The 20,087-nt window shown below is 39.3% G+C and overlaps 1 protein-coding gene across 1 annotated transcript in view; it reads right to left on the reverse strand.

Moving 5' to 3' along the window:
* The window catches only part of Adamts5 (ADAM metallopeptidase with thrombospondin type 1 motif 5), a 47,379-nt gene that overhangs the window by 12,456 nt on the left and 14,836 nt on the right, over nucleotides 1-20,087 (reverse strand). The window contains exons 3-6 of the mRNA XM_021657825.2: nucleotides 11,436-11,603; nucleotides 3,313-3,596; nucleotides 1,901-2,084; nucleotides 1,432-1,607 (exon numbers count right to left, since the gene is read on the reverse strand). Of these exons, the coding sequence (XP_021513500.1) occupies nucleotides 1,432-1,607; nucleotides 1,901-2,084; nucleotides 3,313-3,596; nucleotides 11,436-11,603 (812 nt within the window). The remainder of the gene's footprint in view (nucleotides 1-1,431; nucleotides 1,608-1,900; nucleotides 2,085-3,312; nucleotides 3,597-11,435; nucleotides 11,604-20,087) is intronic.

Here is a 20,087-nt window from a genome sequence, read left to right on the forward strand (position 1 = left end):
ACACTGAGCAGCCATAGGCTACATCTGTGCAGAGGTTCTAGATGATTTCCATGCATGGTCCTTGGTTGGATTATCAGTCTCATTGTAGACCCCTAAGCCCAGATCTTTTGGTTCTGTAGCTCTCCTTGTGGAACTCCTGCCCCTTCCAGGTCTTTCTATCTCCCCCTTCTTTCTTAAGATTACTTGCACTCTGCCCAGAGTTTGGCTAACTCTCAGCATCTGCCTTAATACACTGCAGGATAGAGGAGTCTTTCAGAGGCTCTCTGTGGTAGGGTCCTGCCAGTCTTGATGAGACCTGATAGGCTATGGTGAGATGGAAGGGGAGGACAATCACCCCTATCAGTGGACTGGGGGAGGGGCATGGTAGGAAAAGGAGGAGGAAGGATTGGATTGAGAGGGGATGAGGGAGGGGGGCTACAGCTGGAATACAAAATGAATAAATTGTAATTAATAAAAATTAATTAATTAAAAAAGAAATAAGAAGCATATTTTCTTAACCAGAAGAAGGGCTAGCACTCACAGTGAAGTTAGGAGCTCTTCTATTTAAAATAAACAGTTCTACGAAATATCAGCACAAGACATGACTTCTCTATAACCATATTTTTGCTAGCCAGATTTTTTGTCAACTTGACAGAAACTACAGTCATCTGAGAGAAGGAAACCTATACTGAGAAAATGTTTTGGGTTGTAAGCAGGCTTACAGAGAATTTTTTCTCTTCTTTTTCTCTTTTTAGGTTTCTGCCTTACCCCAGAGGTGCCCTCCCTCAACTCCAGTAACTTCTGTTAGTATTTTTCGCTCCCTCCTTTTTGTCACCTGACCCCTCCTATTTCCAAACCATCTTGCACCTAGTCCACCCATGAAATTTATTTGATTTATTTTTCCCACAGAGGTTCTTGAGCCTGAATGGTTGACCTAGGTCCTCTGCATATATGTTGTGGCTGGTTAACATAGTGTTCGTGTAGGATTCCTGACAGTGTGAACAGGTGTTGTCTTTGACTATTTTGCCTGTTTATGGGACCCTTTTTCTTCAACTAGTTTGCCTTGTATAGCCTTGATATGATGGTATGTGCCTGGTCTTATTACTTGTTATGTTGTGTTTGGTTGATGTCCATGGGTGGCCTGATATCTTTTGAGGGACTTACTCATTAGCCACAGACGACTCCCTCAAAACTGCAGCTCATCTGCATTTTAAAACATTACATTCTTTGAAGGGAGGGTTAAGGTTAATTTGAAATGAATGTCAGTATAAAAGTATAAAAAAAAAGTTGTGATGAGGCAAATTTGGCTAAGATTGTAAAAACTTTGTATGTTGCAGAAAAAAAATAAAACTCTCTGAAATCTATCCTGAAAATAATCACTGTGTGCATTTGACATTTATATGAAGTAATTTCTACCCAGGATGCCTAATCTGGACAGAGCGAGGTAGTTACCTTTGGAGAAAAGACCACATAGTAGCCAGTGCCCTTGGCTCTGCAGGTAAGTTTGCATACATCTGCTGGCAGGACGCCTGCATACTTGGGAACCCATTCCACAAATGTTTTGACTCCTTTGGCATCAGACTGGTAGCCATTTTTGGCTTCACATTGCTCATGACGAAAAGATTTACCTAGAAAACAAAACATGTGACATTCATAACTCCTTAATTCCTGTACTGAAGAGTACTGTATGTACCACTGTTTAAAGTGCCTTCGTATAAACAGAACTGAAAACAGAAGTGTTGTCTCCCAGTTCCTTGGAGACACTGCTGTCCGTGACGACAATTTAAAAATCTCCCCCATGTTAGTCATTAAATTACACATGACTGTCTCTTTCCAGTGCGAGGTTAATGTCAGTTCTCCAGTCTCCCTTGTTTGTTCCTACTAATGCAGGGACTACAGACAACACCTTGCAGCAGCGTACCATTAGGTGGGCAGGGTGTGACGCTGCAGGAGCGGTAGATGGCCCTCTTCCCTGTGCAGTAGCGGCCGCTGTTCCGAGGTGCAGGGTTATTGCAGTGGCGGTAGGCAAACTGCACTCCTCCCCCACACGACCTAGAACACTGGCCCCAGGGGCCCCAGGATCCCCAGTTTCCATGGCTTGAGGTCTGAAACAGAGAATAGAAGATAGTTTAACCCTGTTTGGAAACAGCATCCCACATGTATGTCGCAGCCACTTGCATGGATCATCCCTGTGGAAGTGTATGTATGCTCCAATTAAGGAAGGGATTGCTGCCCATTTGCAGTGCTAAGCAAGTCATCTTTTCTTCAGCACCTTGTTTTAAAATGCAGAGGACCTAATGTGTCATTCTAAGCAATGAGCACATGGATTACACCCTGTTTTCTCCAGCCATTGCATATCCTGCCTTCTGATACTGTAAAAGTCTTGTTCATAACTACAGGTACCTTTTAACATTCTTTGTACTTTCATCTTGGACCAGTAATGGAAATTGTTGGTCATGCTGATGCTTTCCTATGATGTTGGCCATTTGTATTTCCTCCCTTCTATTTAGTCCTCAAATTCTGAGGTCCTGCAGTTGAGATCACACATTCTGCCTATGAGAGACTCTCCCCCATACAGGAAGGCACTTGAGCGGGGCTCCACTAAATTCCCAACTAGATGTGACAGACAATCAAAGGTACAGCCTCTGTGCTCACACACTCTCCATGGGAAGATCAAGCCTAGGTAACAAACTCTGGGTTTTTTCCTGTGGGGACAGTGCAGAAGGAAGCTGAGAGACTATATTAGGTATAAGCTATTTTGGTTAGGAAATACGAGCTCCTGGTCACCTGTTTCGGGATATGAGACAACACACAGGCAATGAGAAGTGGCTATTGCAGTGTGAACATACTCTTGGGGGCAGCCTCTAGGACACCATAACTCCTAACATAATTCCTAATAGAATTGTCTGTTGGGAAAAAGTGAGCATTTGGAATTGTGCAAGATATAAGTAAGGACCATACTGTCTGCACTGTCACTGTTTCCTTACTGACCGTCAGTAGACATATTCTGATAATGCTAATAAGATTTTAAAAGTGAGCTTCTGAAAACACCACAGAGGCTCCGCTGTCAGTGTCAATCTGATTTTACTAGTAAAATTTGTCAATCTGGTTTATTTGTGAAATCCTGTAATTAAAAATAATCCCTGTTACTTGCATGTTTTCCTTTGTTTGGTTACAATCAGGGATGCTATGAGCAGAGATGAAATTTAATAAATTAATAAAGGACAAACCCATTGAAGGACCAAGCCCTTTGATGACAATGACTATGCATGCCTGGAAAATTAACTTACTCTGTTGAGTCTCTAGGCTTCAGTTGACAAGAAAACCACTTACCGAGTAATATTTTTTCTTAGTTTTGTCCACACATTTGCCCTGCAGGCAGATTCTGCCCTTCCCACAGGGTGTGCCCTCCACTGCAGGCAGCTTCTTGGTCAGACACACCATTTGGCCTTGGCGTACCACAGCACACCACAGCCGGGCACAGACATCCATGCCAGGGCACACAGAGTATTCAGGCCCAAATGTCAAGTTACATTGCTGGGTGGCATCATAGGTCTGTCCTGGGAGTTCCTCAGGACCCAGAATCTGCTTCCGTGGTAGGTCTAACAAACAGTTTCCTAAGAGAACAAGAAAGATTTAGAATCAAGCTAAGTTTAGGTATCAAATGTCTGTAATCAGGGTCCTAAAAATGAAATGTTTCAGGAGGTGTCACTACAAGTCTGTAGAGTGGTCCCCTTGATGCAATAGGCAGGACAGACCGTCTGTTTACATTCTAAAATTCTTAGAGTGATGTGCTCTTCGCATGGCTATAAAGATGGAGGTAAGGCTGCCATTGCTACTCCTCTATATGACTATTTTATAATAAAGTAGTTGTAAAAATAGTCACTGAGGAAATGAGGAGGGGCTTGAAGGAACTCTAATGGGGAAATGCATAGTAACTATGATATTTACAGTTAGAGAAGCAACAACTCATTGATGATACTTCACACTCAACAATTCTGACTGCCCTTGTCACCACGTGCCCATAAACCTGTCTTCCAATCACTAACTTATTGAACACATAGGCTATTCTAAACACAAATAAGGTGGTAAAGAAAAAACAACAAACAAACAAACAAAAACAAAAACAAAACAAAAACGGGCAAGCACTGTTCTGCACCTCAACATGCCACTAAAGTGAGAGGCCAAATAAATATTTCTCCCAGACTGGTAAAATTTTTAGCAAAAGGCTTTCAACATCCATTGAATAAAGTAGTGTGGTTTTTGTTTGTTTGTTTAGCAAGGATCTGTGGTAAATTAGACCAGAAAAGTCCTAGTTTTCACCTTTGTATTTATGCTAGCCTGTTTATCATGGGCTTGCTGAGTATCTACAGTGGCAGCCAAAAGCAACTGGAGTCTTGCTGCATGCCGTATGTGGAGGTAGTGGGGTCAGGCAAACAGAAATGCTGTGGAGGATCTGCGAAAGCAGGAACTTCTTCTTTTCATTCAGAATGCTTCCTTAAGAACCCAGTCCCAGGGAACTGTTTTTTGTTCGTTTGTTTGTTTGTTTGTTTTTATTATATACTCAAGCACAGGACCCCACTTATGTATTTTTAATTATTCTGTTCACTTGATTATAAAATTAAACACTGATTATAATAGCAATAACAACTAACGTTAGTTATACATTCAGAATTCTTTACATATATCAACTTATTTAATTCATAGGAGGTCGGAGTACTCTTTTTATTCATCTTAAAGACAAGTCAGGAAATATAAATTGTAAATTTCACATCCAGTATTACATAGTAATTAGGGCTTGTGCTCAGGGGCTGCCATCCTTCGGCCACACCATGTTGTCTCTGTCAGGTATGTAGAAAGATGTCTCCTTTTCTTTCTGAGGACCTGACGCATGTAGACAGACTGCAAGTGATGCATATTGCACCTAATGTTAGACACAGCTGGCCTTAAGTCTAATCCTGCTAAAATTTTGCATGCTTATGTGCTCCTAGCCAAACTAGGTAACCTCTCCCTAATTTATGTATGAGATCTATGAGATGCTTATATTTTTCACTATTTACTGTAAGGATAGAATCAGGTTTGAAAAATTAAAGAAACAACAGAAATAGGTGAAACGATGCTAGTTGGTTCTATGTTCAAGTGAACTGGGCAACCATTCAGATATGTTAGTCAATACCTTTTATCCCCCCAAAACTCTTCCACATTCAAATCCTTACACTGAGAAAATAACTATTCAGCATGTTTGAAGTGAACTGCAAACCTTTTTTTTACAACTGCACTCAAGTTTCTATTTGTCCATCTGTGATAGAGCCATTATATGAAAATGAATAAATAGCAAAGTTCCCATTTAACTGGGCCAGAGCGTTTGAAGAGGTAAAGCTTGTTAAGGCCAGCCAGAAAAAGCATTAAAAACGAGAATCTCGCCAAAGAGAACTTAGGGAGAAAAACATCAAGTTAAAAGAAAAACTAACATCAAGTGAAAAGGAAAGAACGATAGTAAAACCTCACTAAGTGTTCTTTATGGGACAGAGGAAGAGCAGGCACTTTGGAATGCTGGAAAAAAATGTTGTCTTCATTGCTACATGAACCGGCTGCTGTGTAAACCAGAGAAGCCTTAGCAGATTGCTGATGTTAGGACACTGTCAACAAATCTTAGAATCAGCGAGAATGCTTTTCAGGTCTTCAAAACTGCTGTTTCACTGTTCTTTGTTTTTTGTTTTTGTTTTCCCCCTAAAAAGTAGACTATAGACTGTGTACTAAGGTATTAGCTGGGAAGACTCAACCATGTGTAGACAAACAAGACACAGGTATACCTTATTTTTCTTTTATTATTATTTATAATTTATTCACTTAGTATTCCTGTTATAGCACCCTCCTTCATCTCCTCCCAGCCCCACCCTCCTGCCCTCTTCCTCCCCTATTCCTCTCCCCTAGTCCACTGGTAGGGGAAATCCTCTTCCCCCTACTGTGTGACCCTAGCCTATCAGGTCCCATCAGGACTGCCTGAATTCTCTTCTACTGTGGGCTAGCTAGGTCTCCCCACCAGAGATAATTAATCAAGGGGCAGGCAACTGAGTTCATGTCAGAGGCTGTCTCTTCTCCCCTTACTAGGGAATCCGTATGGAGACCGAGTGTCTGTGGGCTACATCTGAGCAGGGACGTAGGTCCTCTCTATGCATGGTCTTTGATTGATGCATCAGTCTCTGCAGTCCCCCTGAATCCAGCTGTGTTTTTTGCTTTGTTAGTCTCCTTGTGGAGCTCTAGTCTCCTCCCGGTCTTTCCATATCCCTATTCTTCCATAGGACTCCCTGCTCCCTGTACAAAGTGGCTGTGAGTCTCTGCATCTGCTTAGACCTGCTGCTAGGTGGAGTCTTTCAGGGGACACCTGGTTTTTGAACAAAGAAGCTAAAGCAATACAATGGGAAAAAGACAGCATCTTCAACAAATGATGCTGGTCTAACTGCATGTCTATATGTAAAAAATGCAAATAGATCTATACTTATCACCCTGAACAAAAATAAAGTCCATGTGGATCAAAGACCTCAATATGAAACAGACACACTAAACCTGTTAGAGGAAAAAGTGGGGAAGAGCCTTGAACACATTGGCACAGGAGACAACTTCCTGAACAGAACACCAAAAGCACAGGCTCTAAGATCAACAATCAATAAATAGAACCTCATGAAACTAAAAAGCTTGTGTAAATCAAAGGATACTGTCATCAGAACAAAAAGACAGCCTAAAGACTGGGAAGGTACCTTCACCAACCCTATATCTGACAGAGGGCTCATATCCAGATCAACCTCATTTACAGTGAACCAAAATAAGTCTTCATCTCAAGATGGATACACAGTCACTCATACCCACCCCACTTTACAGGAGATGATGAGGGGGAAGACTGCAAAATGTAGGCAACTTGGAACTGATCTTTGATAAGGACACATCAAGATGAAAAGTGTCTGCAAAGCTTAACTCAGTAAAATTAAAATAACACATTTTCTTTAGAAGTCACGTGGGTGTAACAGTTTCTTGTTTAAAATAAAATTATTTCCTTCATCAGGTGATTGACATTAAATCACTGCTACTTTTTTTTTTAAAGAAAAATTGGTCCCTGCGTTCATTTCTGCTTTCTATGTAGTATGCACTTTAGTAACTTGTTTTTATATTTAATGATTTTCTTTTGTAACAAAATAGTATGGACATCTCTACCACATGGAAACCTTATGCCAGGAAATGACAAGAATCATTACAGGGCCTGACTATGAAGCTCACAGTACACAGTATTTAAAACTGATGAAACAGCGGGTTATCCAATCCATGCCTTTCACTTTTAGAAGTACATATGGTATGGAGGTGGACTGAAACTAGGAAATGACTACTCTTTCAGCATTTTAATTTGTTTGCCTTTATTGGAATCCAACTGACTGTCTACTTCTATGTTACCGTCTCTATTCTTACTTTTAGTCACTCTTTCATAACCAGTTTCTGTTTAAAAAGTTTATATTACTCTGAAATCCTACATGGTCTTGGTTCTGTTCTAGACTGCCAAATTGTGCCTTCATCCTTTCTTTTATTTCTCCCTTTCTTTCTTTCCTTTTTCCATTCTCACATCAGGTGTATGTAAAGTCTATACATATAAGAACAAGTTGGCAGGCATTTATGCAGGGATGTGTATTTCTCCACACATACAAGGCTAAAAATCTGAAAGAAGGTTAACACCTAAAAGCCAAAAAGAGTCATTTGAAATGGGCAAAGAAAAGAATATGATTCTTTCTCCTTTGGCTCTGCAGCCCACCAGTAAATGAAGGAAGATACAACTTGCTTCAGAAATAGAACTTAAAAGGCTCAGCTATTTCAGAATGTCTTCCATGTTAATGATAAGGAGAAATTATAAGACTGAGGCTTTTCTTAAAAAAAAAAAGATTTAATATTTCACCTTGTCTTTTCTTCTGGCACTCAGGTATAAGATTGAAAATTGACCTAAATATCCATAGGTTGAAAAAACTCAATGAATGATCCCAGGGAAGCACTTGAAATCTCACAACATTTTCTCTGCTCACAATTTGTTTCTAGCTTCATATTCCTGACTTTGCATACTCTCTTTAAGGCCCTTGGATGAATTACTAAAATTAATAGTGAGATGTTCATTTCCTCTAATGATAAAGGAACAAGAACATTGTCAGGGGAGCAGATGATGCTGACTAAAAGTGATTCTAGGAGTCTGCAGTTGGTAGGCATATTGTATGCTTATCATCATACAGTCATATATATCATCATACATATCATATATAACAGTAAGAGAGTGAGGCTAAGCTTTAAATCACAGATCATCATTCCCTTGGAGTTAATTGCTTCACATTTTCAAAAAGTACATTTATTATGAAAAATCAAGATATATTCATAACAGGCTTCACATATTCTTGATGTCACTTTAAAAGCTAATTTTATATTTTGATTGCTACTCCTAGAGTTGGAAATTAAGAAAGAAGCTAGACATATAGCTTTCCATTACTATTTTCTGTCCAAAGTTCTGTTACTATTGAGTGGCCATTGCCTCAGCTATTTAAATAAGTGAAAAGATACTTTGGATAAATAACCATCTGTACATTTCCTTTATTAGCTCAGGTTGCTGGTGTTCTTGAGTTGTACTCACTTGGTCTTTCTCATCATCAGGCAGAGGACTTCTGGATGTAGCAAATAAAGTTATTTCCCTGGGCCTCATTGAAGGTTAGGGAGCCTTTGGTAAAGGAAATTCAATAACTTGCCTTCCTTGCACAATTTCTCTGTCCGAGCTTACCCTTATCTCAGAGGCTTGTGTTCCTGGCCAGCTAGCTTGTATAACTACTGCAACATTTCTGCAAAGCCCTTGGCCAGAGGTTGGCGAGTCCCATGCGGCAAAGCTACTCCTGTTCCAAATCTCAAGTCTCCAGATACAGTTACTTTGGACTGTGCACTTTGGCTTTCCAGCCATAATCGAACCACTGCACATTTCTCCTTTGGCCTAAATCAGGAAACACTCAGTATTAATGAATTTAAATCTGGCAGTGGTAGGGTGCTTCAAATGTTCAGTTACTTATGGCTAATAATTTAAGAAATAAATCAAATGCTTTGAGTTTAATTTGACTCTAGCTTTGCTTTGCTTTGCTTTAACACTGCTGGAAGGGCAAATTAGGAAGAAGGTGATGTCACAGCAAATGTGTGTTTCAGGTCATGTGCTCTTTGGGCATCATCAAAATACTGGACACATTTGTTACAAAACCTACTTAAGCAGGACATGTTTTGTTGCCTCAGTTTAACTTCACTACATGTTATTATTATTATTATTGGATTTAGGTGGGCAGTTTGCTGATTTTATTACTGTTAAGACAGTAAAAAAAAGAGTGTTATGCTATGGTGTAATGGAATCTGTTAGTCTCTGAATTAACCTGTGTCTGTGTGCTTGTTTTTTGTTAAAAGCCAAAGCAATGTTGTAAGCATAGTTATTGTACTGAAAGTAAGACCTTACATTTTGCATACATGAAATAAAGGAATCATTCTCAAATTACATACAAAAAATACAATTCCATATAACATTGTAGCTGAGCTCATACATACGCAGGGTGAAAAGCTGACCTATTTCTGCCATAAGAATTTGCTGCCTTAGCAACTTGTTGCATTTGCTTAGAGATTCAGGGTTGAACTCAGGCTCTTGGAATGTGTAATATATAATTTTAAAATAAAATATTCATGCTATTTCTTAAAAATTAAAACAGCAAAGTTAGTGTCACGATTAGAGAGCTAAGATGCTACCAGACAAAGATATTCTGAGGTAATGATGTATGCACTGAGTTGGGAGGAAGATATAGGGAACCACCCACTTCAGGATTTGGCCACTACTATAACTAAACTAAAGAGAGCTGCCATTTTATTTTAATCTAAGGAAAGGTCCAAGTGTCTGAGTATTGTTTCTAAGTCTTTTGTGATATAAGGTATCTTTTCTACTTTTGGAGATACTTATTTTTTATTGATGAGAATATTTGTTTACTTATTTACTTTGAGGCATGACTGTGCTCTGCACCCACGGCTGTCGCAGACTTCACAGTCCTCGTACTTCAGCGTGAGGAGTGCTGCATTTAAAGGTTTGCATTACCATGCTGCTGATATAGGGAGAACGTCCAAACAAGGCTGGAGCTAGATTACTCCCAAGACTATGAAATACAAAATCAAGTATCAACAAGAGCTTTACCAGTTCAATAGTAATACAGGAAATCATGAAGTAACAAATGCACTTTGGCTACATGGTATAAAAATCACTTTGTAGCAAACATCCCCGTGTTTGAAATGAATTTAATTTGTTAATTGCTTTGACACTGTTTAGTCAAAGTTCAAAATGCCTAATACATTAAGAAATTAGGTTTTTATAAATCAAATCTTTGTGAAACTCAGGGTAAAGTTGGTTATCACCAGTTCCCTTAATTTAGTTTGGAAAATGACCCATAAGATCATTTTATGAAAAATGTTATCTCCAAAATCCAAAACTTATCCACCTGCTTCTGAAAGAAACACATTTTAATTCAGCAGAAAGAAGACAGAACACCCTCTTTCCTGAAAGATGAGAAACCTGATGTATGTGCTCCCAAAGATTCCTTCCAAGCCTGCATGTCTAGCCTGCCACATTTCTATGATGTTAAAACAGTAAAAGACGAAGAGAAATTTGCAACAGATTGTTTTGAAGACTACTTAGGGAGTGGGATTTATTATTTCTAGAAATTGTGACTTCCTCTGTACTTTCATAAGAACTACAGCACTAATCCTAGTCTTACAGAATTTAATAAAGTATGCTATGCTCTTGAACTGCCTGGAAAGGATAAAGCCAGCAATTTTCCTTTGAAGTTCTTGAAGTCTTTTCCCACCATGGCTTTGCTATTTTTGTTCTGTAGTTTTTATTCCATTTCCAGGAGAATCTGCTGTCAGAATTAAATCAAATTCTTCTAGTCAGTGAATATCTAAAGAGCTTCCTCCCCTGGTTTTCTGCTGCTATGAAGAGAATCCAGTAATATTATGTCCTACACCTTCACCAAAGCCCTATAATAGATATGCAGCAATTTATTCTGAGAGTCATATTAACATCATGCAAACCAAGATGTCTGCCAATGTTCTCACAGGAACTTAGTGGTGAAAGAGGAAATAAAAGCCAGACTCTCAGGGCACCACTGCTCGGCATTCTGTGTGGTCTCCCACACTGCTTCCCTTTTGAACTTTTTAAGTCAACAGCAGAAATACCATAGCTGTAATGCCACCACGGATGCTGGCATTGCATGCCAAGAGACAATCAATTTGCTCGCTTCTTTTCTGACACTGTCAAAACAACCATTGTCTCACAGGGCAAGCTGAGCTTCATGAGGCCATCATGGTGCAAAGCTCCTAAGAATCTAAACTTTTTTTCCTGAGCATATGTTGTCCAGAAAGCTACATACCATGACCATCATCCAGGAATTCCGTGATAGTGGCTGAAGTACATTTGGACCAGGGCTTGGATGCATCAATGCTGGTGAGGATCGAAGACATTAAACGCTTGTCTTCTGTGGAACCAAAGTTCTCTTCACAGAATTTGGAATCATCATGAGAGAGGCCAAGTAGATGTCCTAGGGGAGAGAAGACAGAGTGCAAATGACAGAAGGAAGAAGAGAATTATCAATCACAAATTACTCTGAATTTCTATTTCTACCTGGCAAGTGCTTTAGCACTTTTTTTTTTTTAATTGCAACAAATCAAAGTTGAGTTTAACAGTCTACATATCCAGACTGAAACCCCAGGCACATGCAAGCTGCATGCTGTTGTGAAGTGGTTGCTTTGGGAGAACATTTAGATGAAACTTGGAAAAGAAAATAAAAAAGTAGATAATCCCAATGTCCATCTGGATCACATATGCTCACTGACATGTGAAACCTTATTTAACATCATGAATTTAGGAGGCTTCTGTGGGATTATGTCATAGTCTCACCACATATTATTTTTATTGTTAGTGTCCTGCCTTCTCTGATCAGTTACAAACCCCAGCAGATCAAAATGCATTTCTCACATGTACTGTTAAAACCTTTGTATGGGATGTAGCACTTTGCAAACTGCAAACCATAGATGCTTTCTGAATGGCAGTGACTTCTGCTTTCTTTTTCAAGTATATATGTCGTTCTCTGAATGACCCAAAAGACAAAACCAAATAGAAATAATATTTTCATGATTTCTTGCTGCATGAAATATCAGCCCTCTTCATGCTTCCATTTATGATAGTTATTTAGTCAATTGTAGATAGTTAATAGTCTCACAATGAACCTATTTTGAAAATATGCTCACCTCTACAGTATTATGAATAAAAAAAAATCAACATAGTTGTTATGAAGTACTAGAGATGGATGAAGAACCAGATGCCAGGAAAATGAGCAATAGTTCTAAGGCACATGGCCAGGACGTGTGTGTGCTTCATCCTCCCATGCTTGCTGCTAAACCATTGCCCTCTCATCTCTCCAGGTATTAATTCTCAGACTGTCAGTATCCTCAGAGTCTTATAATCTGAGTAAATTGCTTCTTGTTACTCAATATCAATTTTTCCATAGCCTAAGGGGTTCGTCAACCTTCTACAAATCCAAAAGGCCTTTAAAAATTCAAGTAGCTAGTTATTTTACCACAGCTTTCAGAATCATATAAAATCCTCAAGATCATGTCTAAGACAATGCAGCAGACTCGTCACTTTTTCCTGAGATTCTTATATGGCAAATGCAGGAATGCTGGCCATCCAATCAAGAGCTCCATCAGTGCAGAGCAGCGCAGCCCAACAGAGATGAAATCTTTCGCACCACATTCCAGCTACTTTGGGCCAACTTGTTAAATCACTGACACCTCATAACAAAATTATTCACTGTGCAGCTGACCGCTTGTGTTTGAAATGAAGTGACTACAGTTCAGTGACCTTCCAATTCTCCACATATTTGTGCTATTTGTTTGCTTATTGACTTCAACAGCATTTACAGAATTTACTGGGCAAGCAAGATTTCTCTGAAAAGCCTCTCCATTGCAACTCGTAATGAGTTTGACCAGAAGCATGAGTATTTATCAGTTTGTGAAGTATGTCCCCAAATAACATGGGAAGCAAGATCAGCAAGGGCCTCTTTAATTTTTGAATGCTAGACACAGCTTTTTTTTTAAAGGAGTATCACAATTCATAGAAAACATGTTTGTTAAGATTACTGAAAATTACCTAATCTCACCTGCTCTTGCTGAAAATTCACCCTGTAGTCCCTGGACTTTTCCAAGGTAGAATCTTTAACAGCCAATACAATGGAATATACTTGGAAGTTTCATAGTGGGAATTTATATAGTGCCATGAGAAAAGAAAGAGAGAATGTGCCCAATGAAGTATCTGTAACAGGATATTTAGTCCAATTTATGTTTTAAATTAAACAATATGTGCTTTTTGCATTATATTTTCTAAGATATTCACACATGTTTAATGGAACCAGGATCTTTCCTTCCAAATTGATATAAATAGAATTTTCCAAAGGCATTTTTATTATTGCATCAACGGATTTTCACTTCATTTGGAGGGTGTACTTTTGATTTATATAGTATGTATGGCAAACATCAAATTCACTTCGAAGGTCTGAAGAAAGTGTCTTGCTTTTGTTTCTGTCACACACAGTGGTAACTCCTATAAACTTAAAATTTTAAATTATGTCAACCAGGCATGTTATTTTAAAATATTTTGGCACAATTTGATAAACTATTTAGCCGGTTATTTCATATCATACTGTGATTTTTTTATGGTCCCCTAAACTTAGCTATCTAACTTAATTGCCACCAAAGACACATATATGCAAGTTCAACCATAAAAGATTGCCCATTTGAGCAAATCTTAGCTCCACCTCTGCTACAGTGTAAAGGATCCTTGTATTTTGTAAGATCCCTCAAACTGGAGAGAAACGCTGCTGGAGGTCAGCGGGAAGACTGTCTCTTTAAGGCAAACACTCTGTCCTACATGGAGAAAACCTGTTAGTTGCCTGGGTGGGGAAAGTGTGTTCTCTCAAGGCAGCAAGAGTCATGGTTCTGGAACATTTAAGAACCCCACAAACAGTCAGACAGCTTCAGAGTAGCTGGAATCAATTTGTAATGAGAGACTCATGTGACTTTCCCCCAAAGCTGGGCAGGAATCGAAAAGGAAAATCAGTGTAAGGGGTGTTGCATGCTCTTCAGGGAAGAAGCAACACAAATGCTGAAGGTCACAAACAGCAAACACATTCATGTGAAGACACATTTAATGTCAGTCTGCAATTTGCCAGTACCATCGAGAACTAGAATGATGATGACAGATGACTTAGTAGGACATTGCAGATACAGACTCAAGGAAATTTAAAATAAAACATCACAACTGACAACCATGGGTTTCAAATAGCTATGAAGGGGGCACAAAATGCATGCAGATCTGACTGACAAGGAGATTTTATTTCTTCAGACAACTGCTTCTTCAGAGGATGTTAGCTTAGAAATCATTAAAAGGATGTTGACAACGAACATCAGATGAGATTTAGATATTCATGACCTAAAGGGAAGAGTCTGTGGAAGCAATGCAGTCAGTGTTCACAGGATGACAGCCCTTGTTCTCATCACAGTATGTTTTCTAAGAGTTTGGAGTGTCAGGACAGTGAAGTTACTACAGGGATAAGGAGAAAGACCATCCTTTCCCGTGCAGTTGTGGAGATGTATTTCTCTGTTAGGAGTCAGAATATAGGAATGGAAGAGCAGGGTGGATTCAAGGCAATTTGAAAGGATAAAGCAATTTTCAGGGAGCTCCCTTAGTCAAATAGGGTACACAAACTAATGAACAAGAGTTGGAGACAAACTCAGAGGTGGCCATTCACTCTTAAAGATCACATTAAAGAACCAACTCTTACATAAGGGAAACATTAACATTCGTATTTACAGTCATTTGTAGTCAATAGACAAACCCCCAAAAGAAAACTGCTGGAGCAGTTTTGTCAATCAGCTTTTTTTTATAAACCTGAAAATGTGTGACAACTTATTTAATGACTTTCACCTTTGATATTTCAGATACACAGTTAAACATGCTCTCACTTTCTTGTCTAGTAAATCTGGAGTTAGAAAAATATGTCTGTCCAGGGAAAGACAGACATATTTTCTTTTTAAAGACATGCTGTATTTATCTTAGGCTGGTATTGAACTTCAGCCATAGCTACGGATGAGCTTGGACTTCTGATTCTCCTGCCACTTGAATGCTGTTTCATAACTACTTTATCCAGCCTTGCAGATGGAACTCAGGCATGGTGTATGCAAGAAAAGTTACACCAACTCTGCCGCATCCCAAGCCAAGACACATTCCCTGCAAGGGAACCATGGGGTTAGCTTCTCATTGGACTCAGGTATTACTGGGCAGCATTAGCCCAAGGAAGGAAATTGAGTGTTTTGCTAAACTTTGGTCTGAAAATTAAACAGAATTTCGAGTTCTTGTCTCCTGATCCTAAACTAACCAATGGTCAAGGGGACAGAGCACCATATCCTACAAAAACGTCCCAAGAAGCACTGTAATGTGTTTACTTGGGAAAGCTCAGCCCAGAAGAAGCATCTGTTGCTTAATGAGGTCATGGTTTTCATCTACCTAATTTTCCAGCCTGGGATTATGGAGGTGCAAGAAGATCTGGCCAGGGGTTGGAAAGTGAGTCAACAGCACACAGAGGATCAGAATTCAGACACCGAAGAGAACACTCATGACCTCCAATAACTGGGTGGGATATACTCTTCCTAACACAAACCTTTATGTAGAAGTGATAACACTTGGAAACATTTCTTTAAAAAACAAAACAAACAAACAACACCAAAACAAAACAAAACAAACAAACAAACAAACAAAAAACCAGTAAGCTCATGGCAGTTCAGTGTCCAAGTGGGTTCCATAGTAATGGGAACAGGGCCTGTCTCTGATATGAACTGATTGGCCTTCTCTTTGATCACTTCCCCCTGATGGAGGAACAGCCTTACCAGGCCACAGAGGAAGAAAATGCAGCCACTCCTGATGAGACCTGATAGACTAGGATCAGAAGGAAGGGGAGGAAGACCTCCCCTATCAGTGGACTGGGAAAGGGGCATGGATGGAGAAAGGGGAGGGTGGGTGGGATTGGGAAGGGAGGAGGAAGGGGGATACAGGGGGACACAAAGTGAATAAATTGTATTTAATAAAAAACAAACAGTAAGTGAATTGGTTAGTGTTGTGGTAAGTATGGAATTTAGAATGAGGAAAAACATGTACTCTTTCACTCATCATAATCTATCCTTTCAATCAGTTTCATACCAAATAATCTACCAAATCCCATTGCATAGCACTATTAAAGTCTTGCACTCTTGCAACCAATCAACTGCATTGGAATCTGACCCCTAGAATATATTAGTTATGGATCATAGGGAAATCGAGAGTTGTCCTTGCTTGTTAGCTTCCTCTTCTTTTGGGTACCCCATGATAGTATTTACTTTATGGTGTGCCTGTGTGGATGTTTGTGTGTGCACGTGTGTATGCAGATGTATATATATGTGCGTGAGCCTGTGAAGGATTAGAAGAGAAGCTTGGCTGCTGTTTTTCAGGCACAATCTACATCTATCTGCCTGTCAATCTGTCCATCCATCCATCCATCCATCCATCCATCCATCCATCCATCCATCCATCCATCTAGATATCTGGTCTGTCATTGGCCTGGAATGCTCTGAGTGGGCTAGGATGACTGGCTAGTAAGTGCCAGGGACACAGCTGCATCTGTTTCATCATCGCTGAGATTACAAATGTGCACAACCACACCTGGTTTTGTTGTTTTTGTTTGTTTGTTTGTTTTCATGTGGATTCTGGGAACTGAGCTCATGCCTTTGTGTTTGCAAGGGAGCACTTTACCTAGGAGCACCTCTCCAACTGTTACTATTTATAATAAATTTTAAGATCACTAAATCCTTTGAATTGAGACGGAAAGAACAATTTCCTAATTTGAAAAGGTAAACAAACAAACCGCACATTACAATTTCAGTGTTTTTGTTTGTTTGTTTTTATGCCTTGATAAACTAGCTGGTGTTAACCTGTATGGCAAAAAAATCAATAGGCCTTCTCGATAGAAACATATTTTGGGATTAAATTTATTTTAAAAGTCATATAAACGCCAAATATCGCAGTGTGATGAAACGTGTAACTCAAATCTATTTCTACCTTTCATCCCCATCCAAGAAAGACATGGTGTGGTACCCGTTCACGTTTGACAGGAAATATGCCTAGTTTGTGTTGATTACAGTGACAAGTCAGAAGACAAAGAACATGTTGAATCCCAGCTTCCTTCTCTCTTTCTGTCTCACTTGCCTCGCCGTATGAACATCTGAATCTGAATCACTGGGCTTGACTTTGGTCCACCGATTTTTTTTTTTTTTTTTTTTTTTTTTGTGGTGGGATGGGGTCTCTCTCTGAAAATTTTCAAAACATAGACTTGTTTACTCTAATCATCTATGAGGCAGAGTCACACACTGATCAGGGCGACCAGACAGGCCTCTAACCACAGCAAAGCACAGGCAGCCCCCTGCTGCGTCCAACCACTTCCGAAGTCTGGCTGAGGATTTGGTCCTGCTCTTTAAAGTTGCCTGGCTTTAACTTAGGAAGCACATTGAAGGCTTTCTTGATGAAGAAATTTACTTAGCACATTTTATAATTAACTACTATAACACAAACCTTTCATGTGCTTGGAAATTATGGATTTCATTAATCTGAATAAAATCCTATTGTTCCCCTCAGAATATTAGAAGCTGGCTCAACATCAATAAAATGGTTGTTTTTAATGAGCATATGTGCAACAGGTGAAATTTTTATTATTACAAGTATATAATAAAAGTTTGACAAGTTGAAAAAATATAAACTCAGAATGCAAACTTACATCAACTTGAAAACTTTCTGCCGTTCTCATTTGGATCGTAAAATAGCTTTAAACACATTCCTGCCTCCACCCAAAGCACATGGATGGTTTGAAGCAATTTTTTGAAATGTTCTAGCAATGGAGTCGGTGTTTACTGTGCCCAGCCTAGAAAGTAGAAGGCAGTTTATAATTGCCTGTGGGTCTAATCTATATTAATGGACATCTTGCTCTTGCAGAAGCTTGTATTGGCATCAGATGACCATGTACCTTAAGCAATCAGACTTCACTGTTCATTTGGTTTTGAGTTTGAATGGGTTAACAGGAAAACAGAAGAGTCCCAGCAAACAAGTGGGGCATACGAAAGGAACTTTTCTTTTTTTTTTAATTTTTTCACAATTCATTCATTATATATAATCTAATCCATGTTATCCCACAACCAGCAATTTAATACCATAGTGTTTCTATTATTTGCCCTTCTTTTTCTTTTTGTTTTTTGAGACATAGTCTCACTATGTAACACAGGCTAGCTTAGAACTCATGATCCTTCTGTGTCAGCCTTCCCAGTTCTGATGTTTTCAGCGTGACGTCATTCTTATCTTTACTTTACTTTAGCTTATGTGCTAATTTTCAAGGTAAAAGTTTTTTTAACTGGTGAATGTGGGGGATGGGAAGAACACTTAGTTTTTTTTTCAGCATAGTACGTACTTGACTGCATTTGAAACCACTCCATGAGACCCTATCTCAGCCATTCCCAATCACATTCCTTTCTTCTGACAGAAAAAAAAGCAAAGTAGGCAATCCATGAGCGAATCCTGGGTATTTCCTCCCAGCTTGTGTTTTGAGTGCAGTAACTCCTTTACAGCATTTATTTGGAATAAAAGAATCTGCATATTTTGGCATGAGACTCAAGCAGATTCTAAATACTCAGAAGCCAAAGCTTCAAAATGCTATTTTTTAACTATATAGATTATATACATAATTTACAAGTCTAAAAGTAGCAAATACATAATAAAAGAGAAAGAAGGGAAACCAAACATACTTTGGGCAGAGTGCAGGGAATCCTATGAAAGGGGGAGATAGTAAGACCTGGAGAGGACAGGAGCTCCACAAGCAGAACAACAGAACCAAAATATCTGGGCTCAGGGGTCTATTCTGAGACTGATATTCCAAGGACCATTCATGGATATAACCTAGAATCCCTGCTCAGATGTAGTCCATGGCAACTCAGTATCCAAGTGGGTTGTTTAGTAAAGGGAACAGGAACTGTCTCTGACATGAACTCAGTGGCAGGCTCTTTGACCTCTTCCCCATCTCCCCAAGCGGGTAGCAGCCCTGCCAGGCCACAGAGGAGGATAATGCAGCCAGTCCTGATGAGACCTGATAAGCTAAAGTCAGATGGAAAGGGAGGAGGACCTCCCCTATCAGTGGACTTAGAGAGGGGCATGGGAGGAGATGAAGGAGGGAAGGTGGAATTTGGAGGGAATGAAGGAGGGGGGCTACAGCTGGGATACAGACTGAATAAACTGTAATTAATATAAAAACTAAAATTTAACTTAAAAGAGAATAAAGTAGAATTAAAATCCAACTCACAATGAGCTTAGATTGAGCTGGCCCTTCATTTAATAACTACAAATAAATACTTTGAACAGATTAGTGAGTTCATGTCAATATGCTCGAGGGATAAGACTTTGACCTTCCATAGAGATGAAATTTTAAGTAAGATTATTTTTTCAAAATCTTAGGACTCACATTTTGTAGCATATATTCATAATACTTGGGCAAAATTTAAATAAGAAAGCAATTAAAATTGGTTGGAAAATAAAACGAAAAGGGTTCTAATGAATTGAAGAGAGATAACTTAACCAAGAAATTAAAGCAGACACCAGGATGTAATAATATGCAAAGACACTGGCTTTACTCTGCATATAGGAGCTCCCTATTTTCACACATTGTTCTTCTGTATAATTATGTCTAATTGTCAGGTCATGCATAGCATGGTCTGGCTCCACACCTCCCCCTGGTCCATCAGTCTGTGTAACAAAGAGTCCTTGTTGAAAAATTTACGAGAATTGGGAAAGTCACCTTAGTAGACTTAGACATTCCAGTCCAGGTGGGGTGGCATGAGAGTCAAGCAATAGGGAAGCTGGGTAGAAAGCCTTTCTCAGCATTTCCTTCGTGTGGAAACCT

This window comes from Meriones unguiculatus, chromosome 17 (assembly GCF_030254825.1).
Source record: "Meriones unguiculatus strain TT.TT164.6M chromosome 17, Bangor_MerUng_6.1, whole genome shotgun sequence".
Taxonomy (NCBI): Eukaryota; Metazoa; Chordata; class Mammalia; order Rodentia; family Muridae; genus Meriones; species Meriones unguiculatus.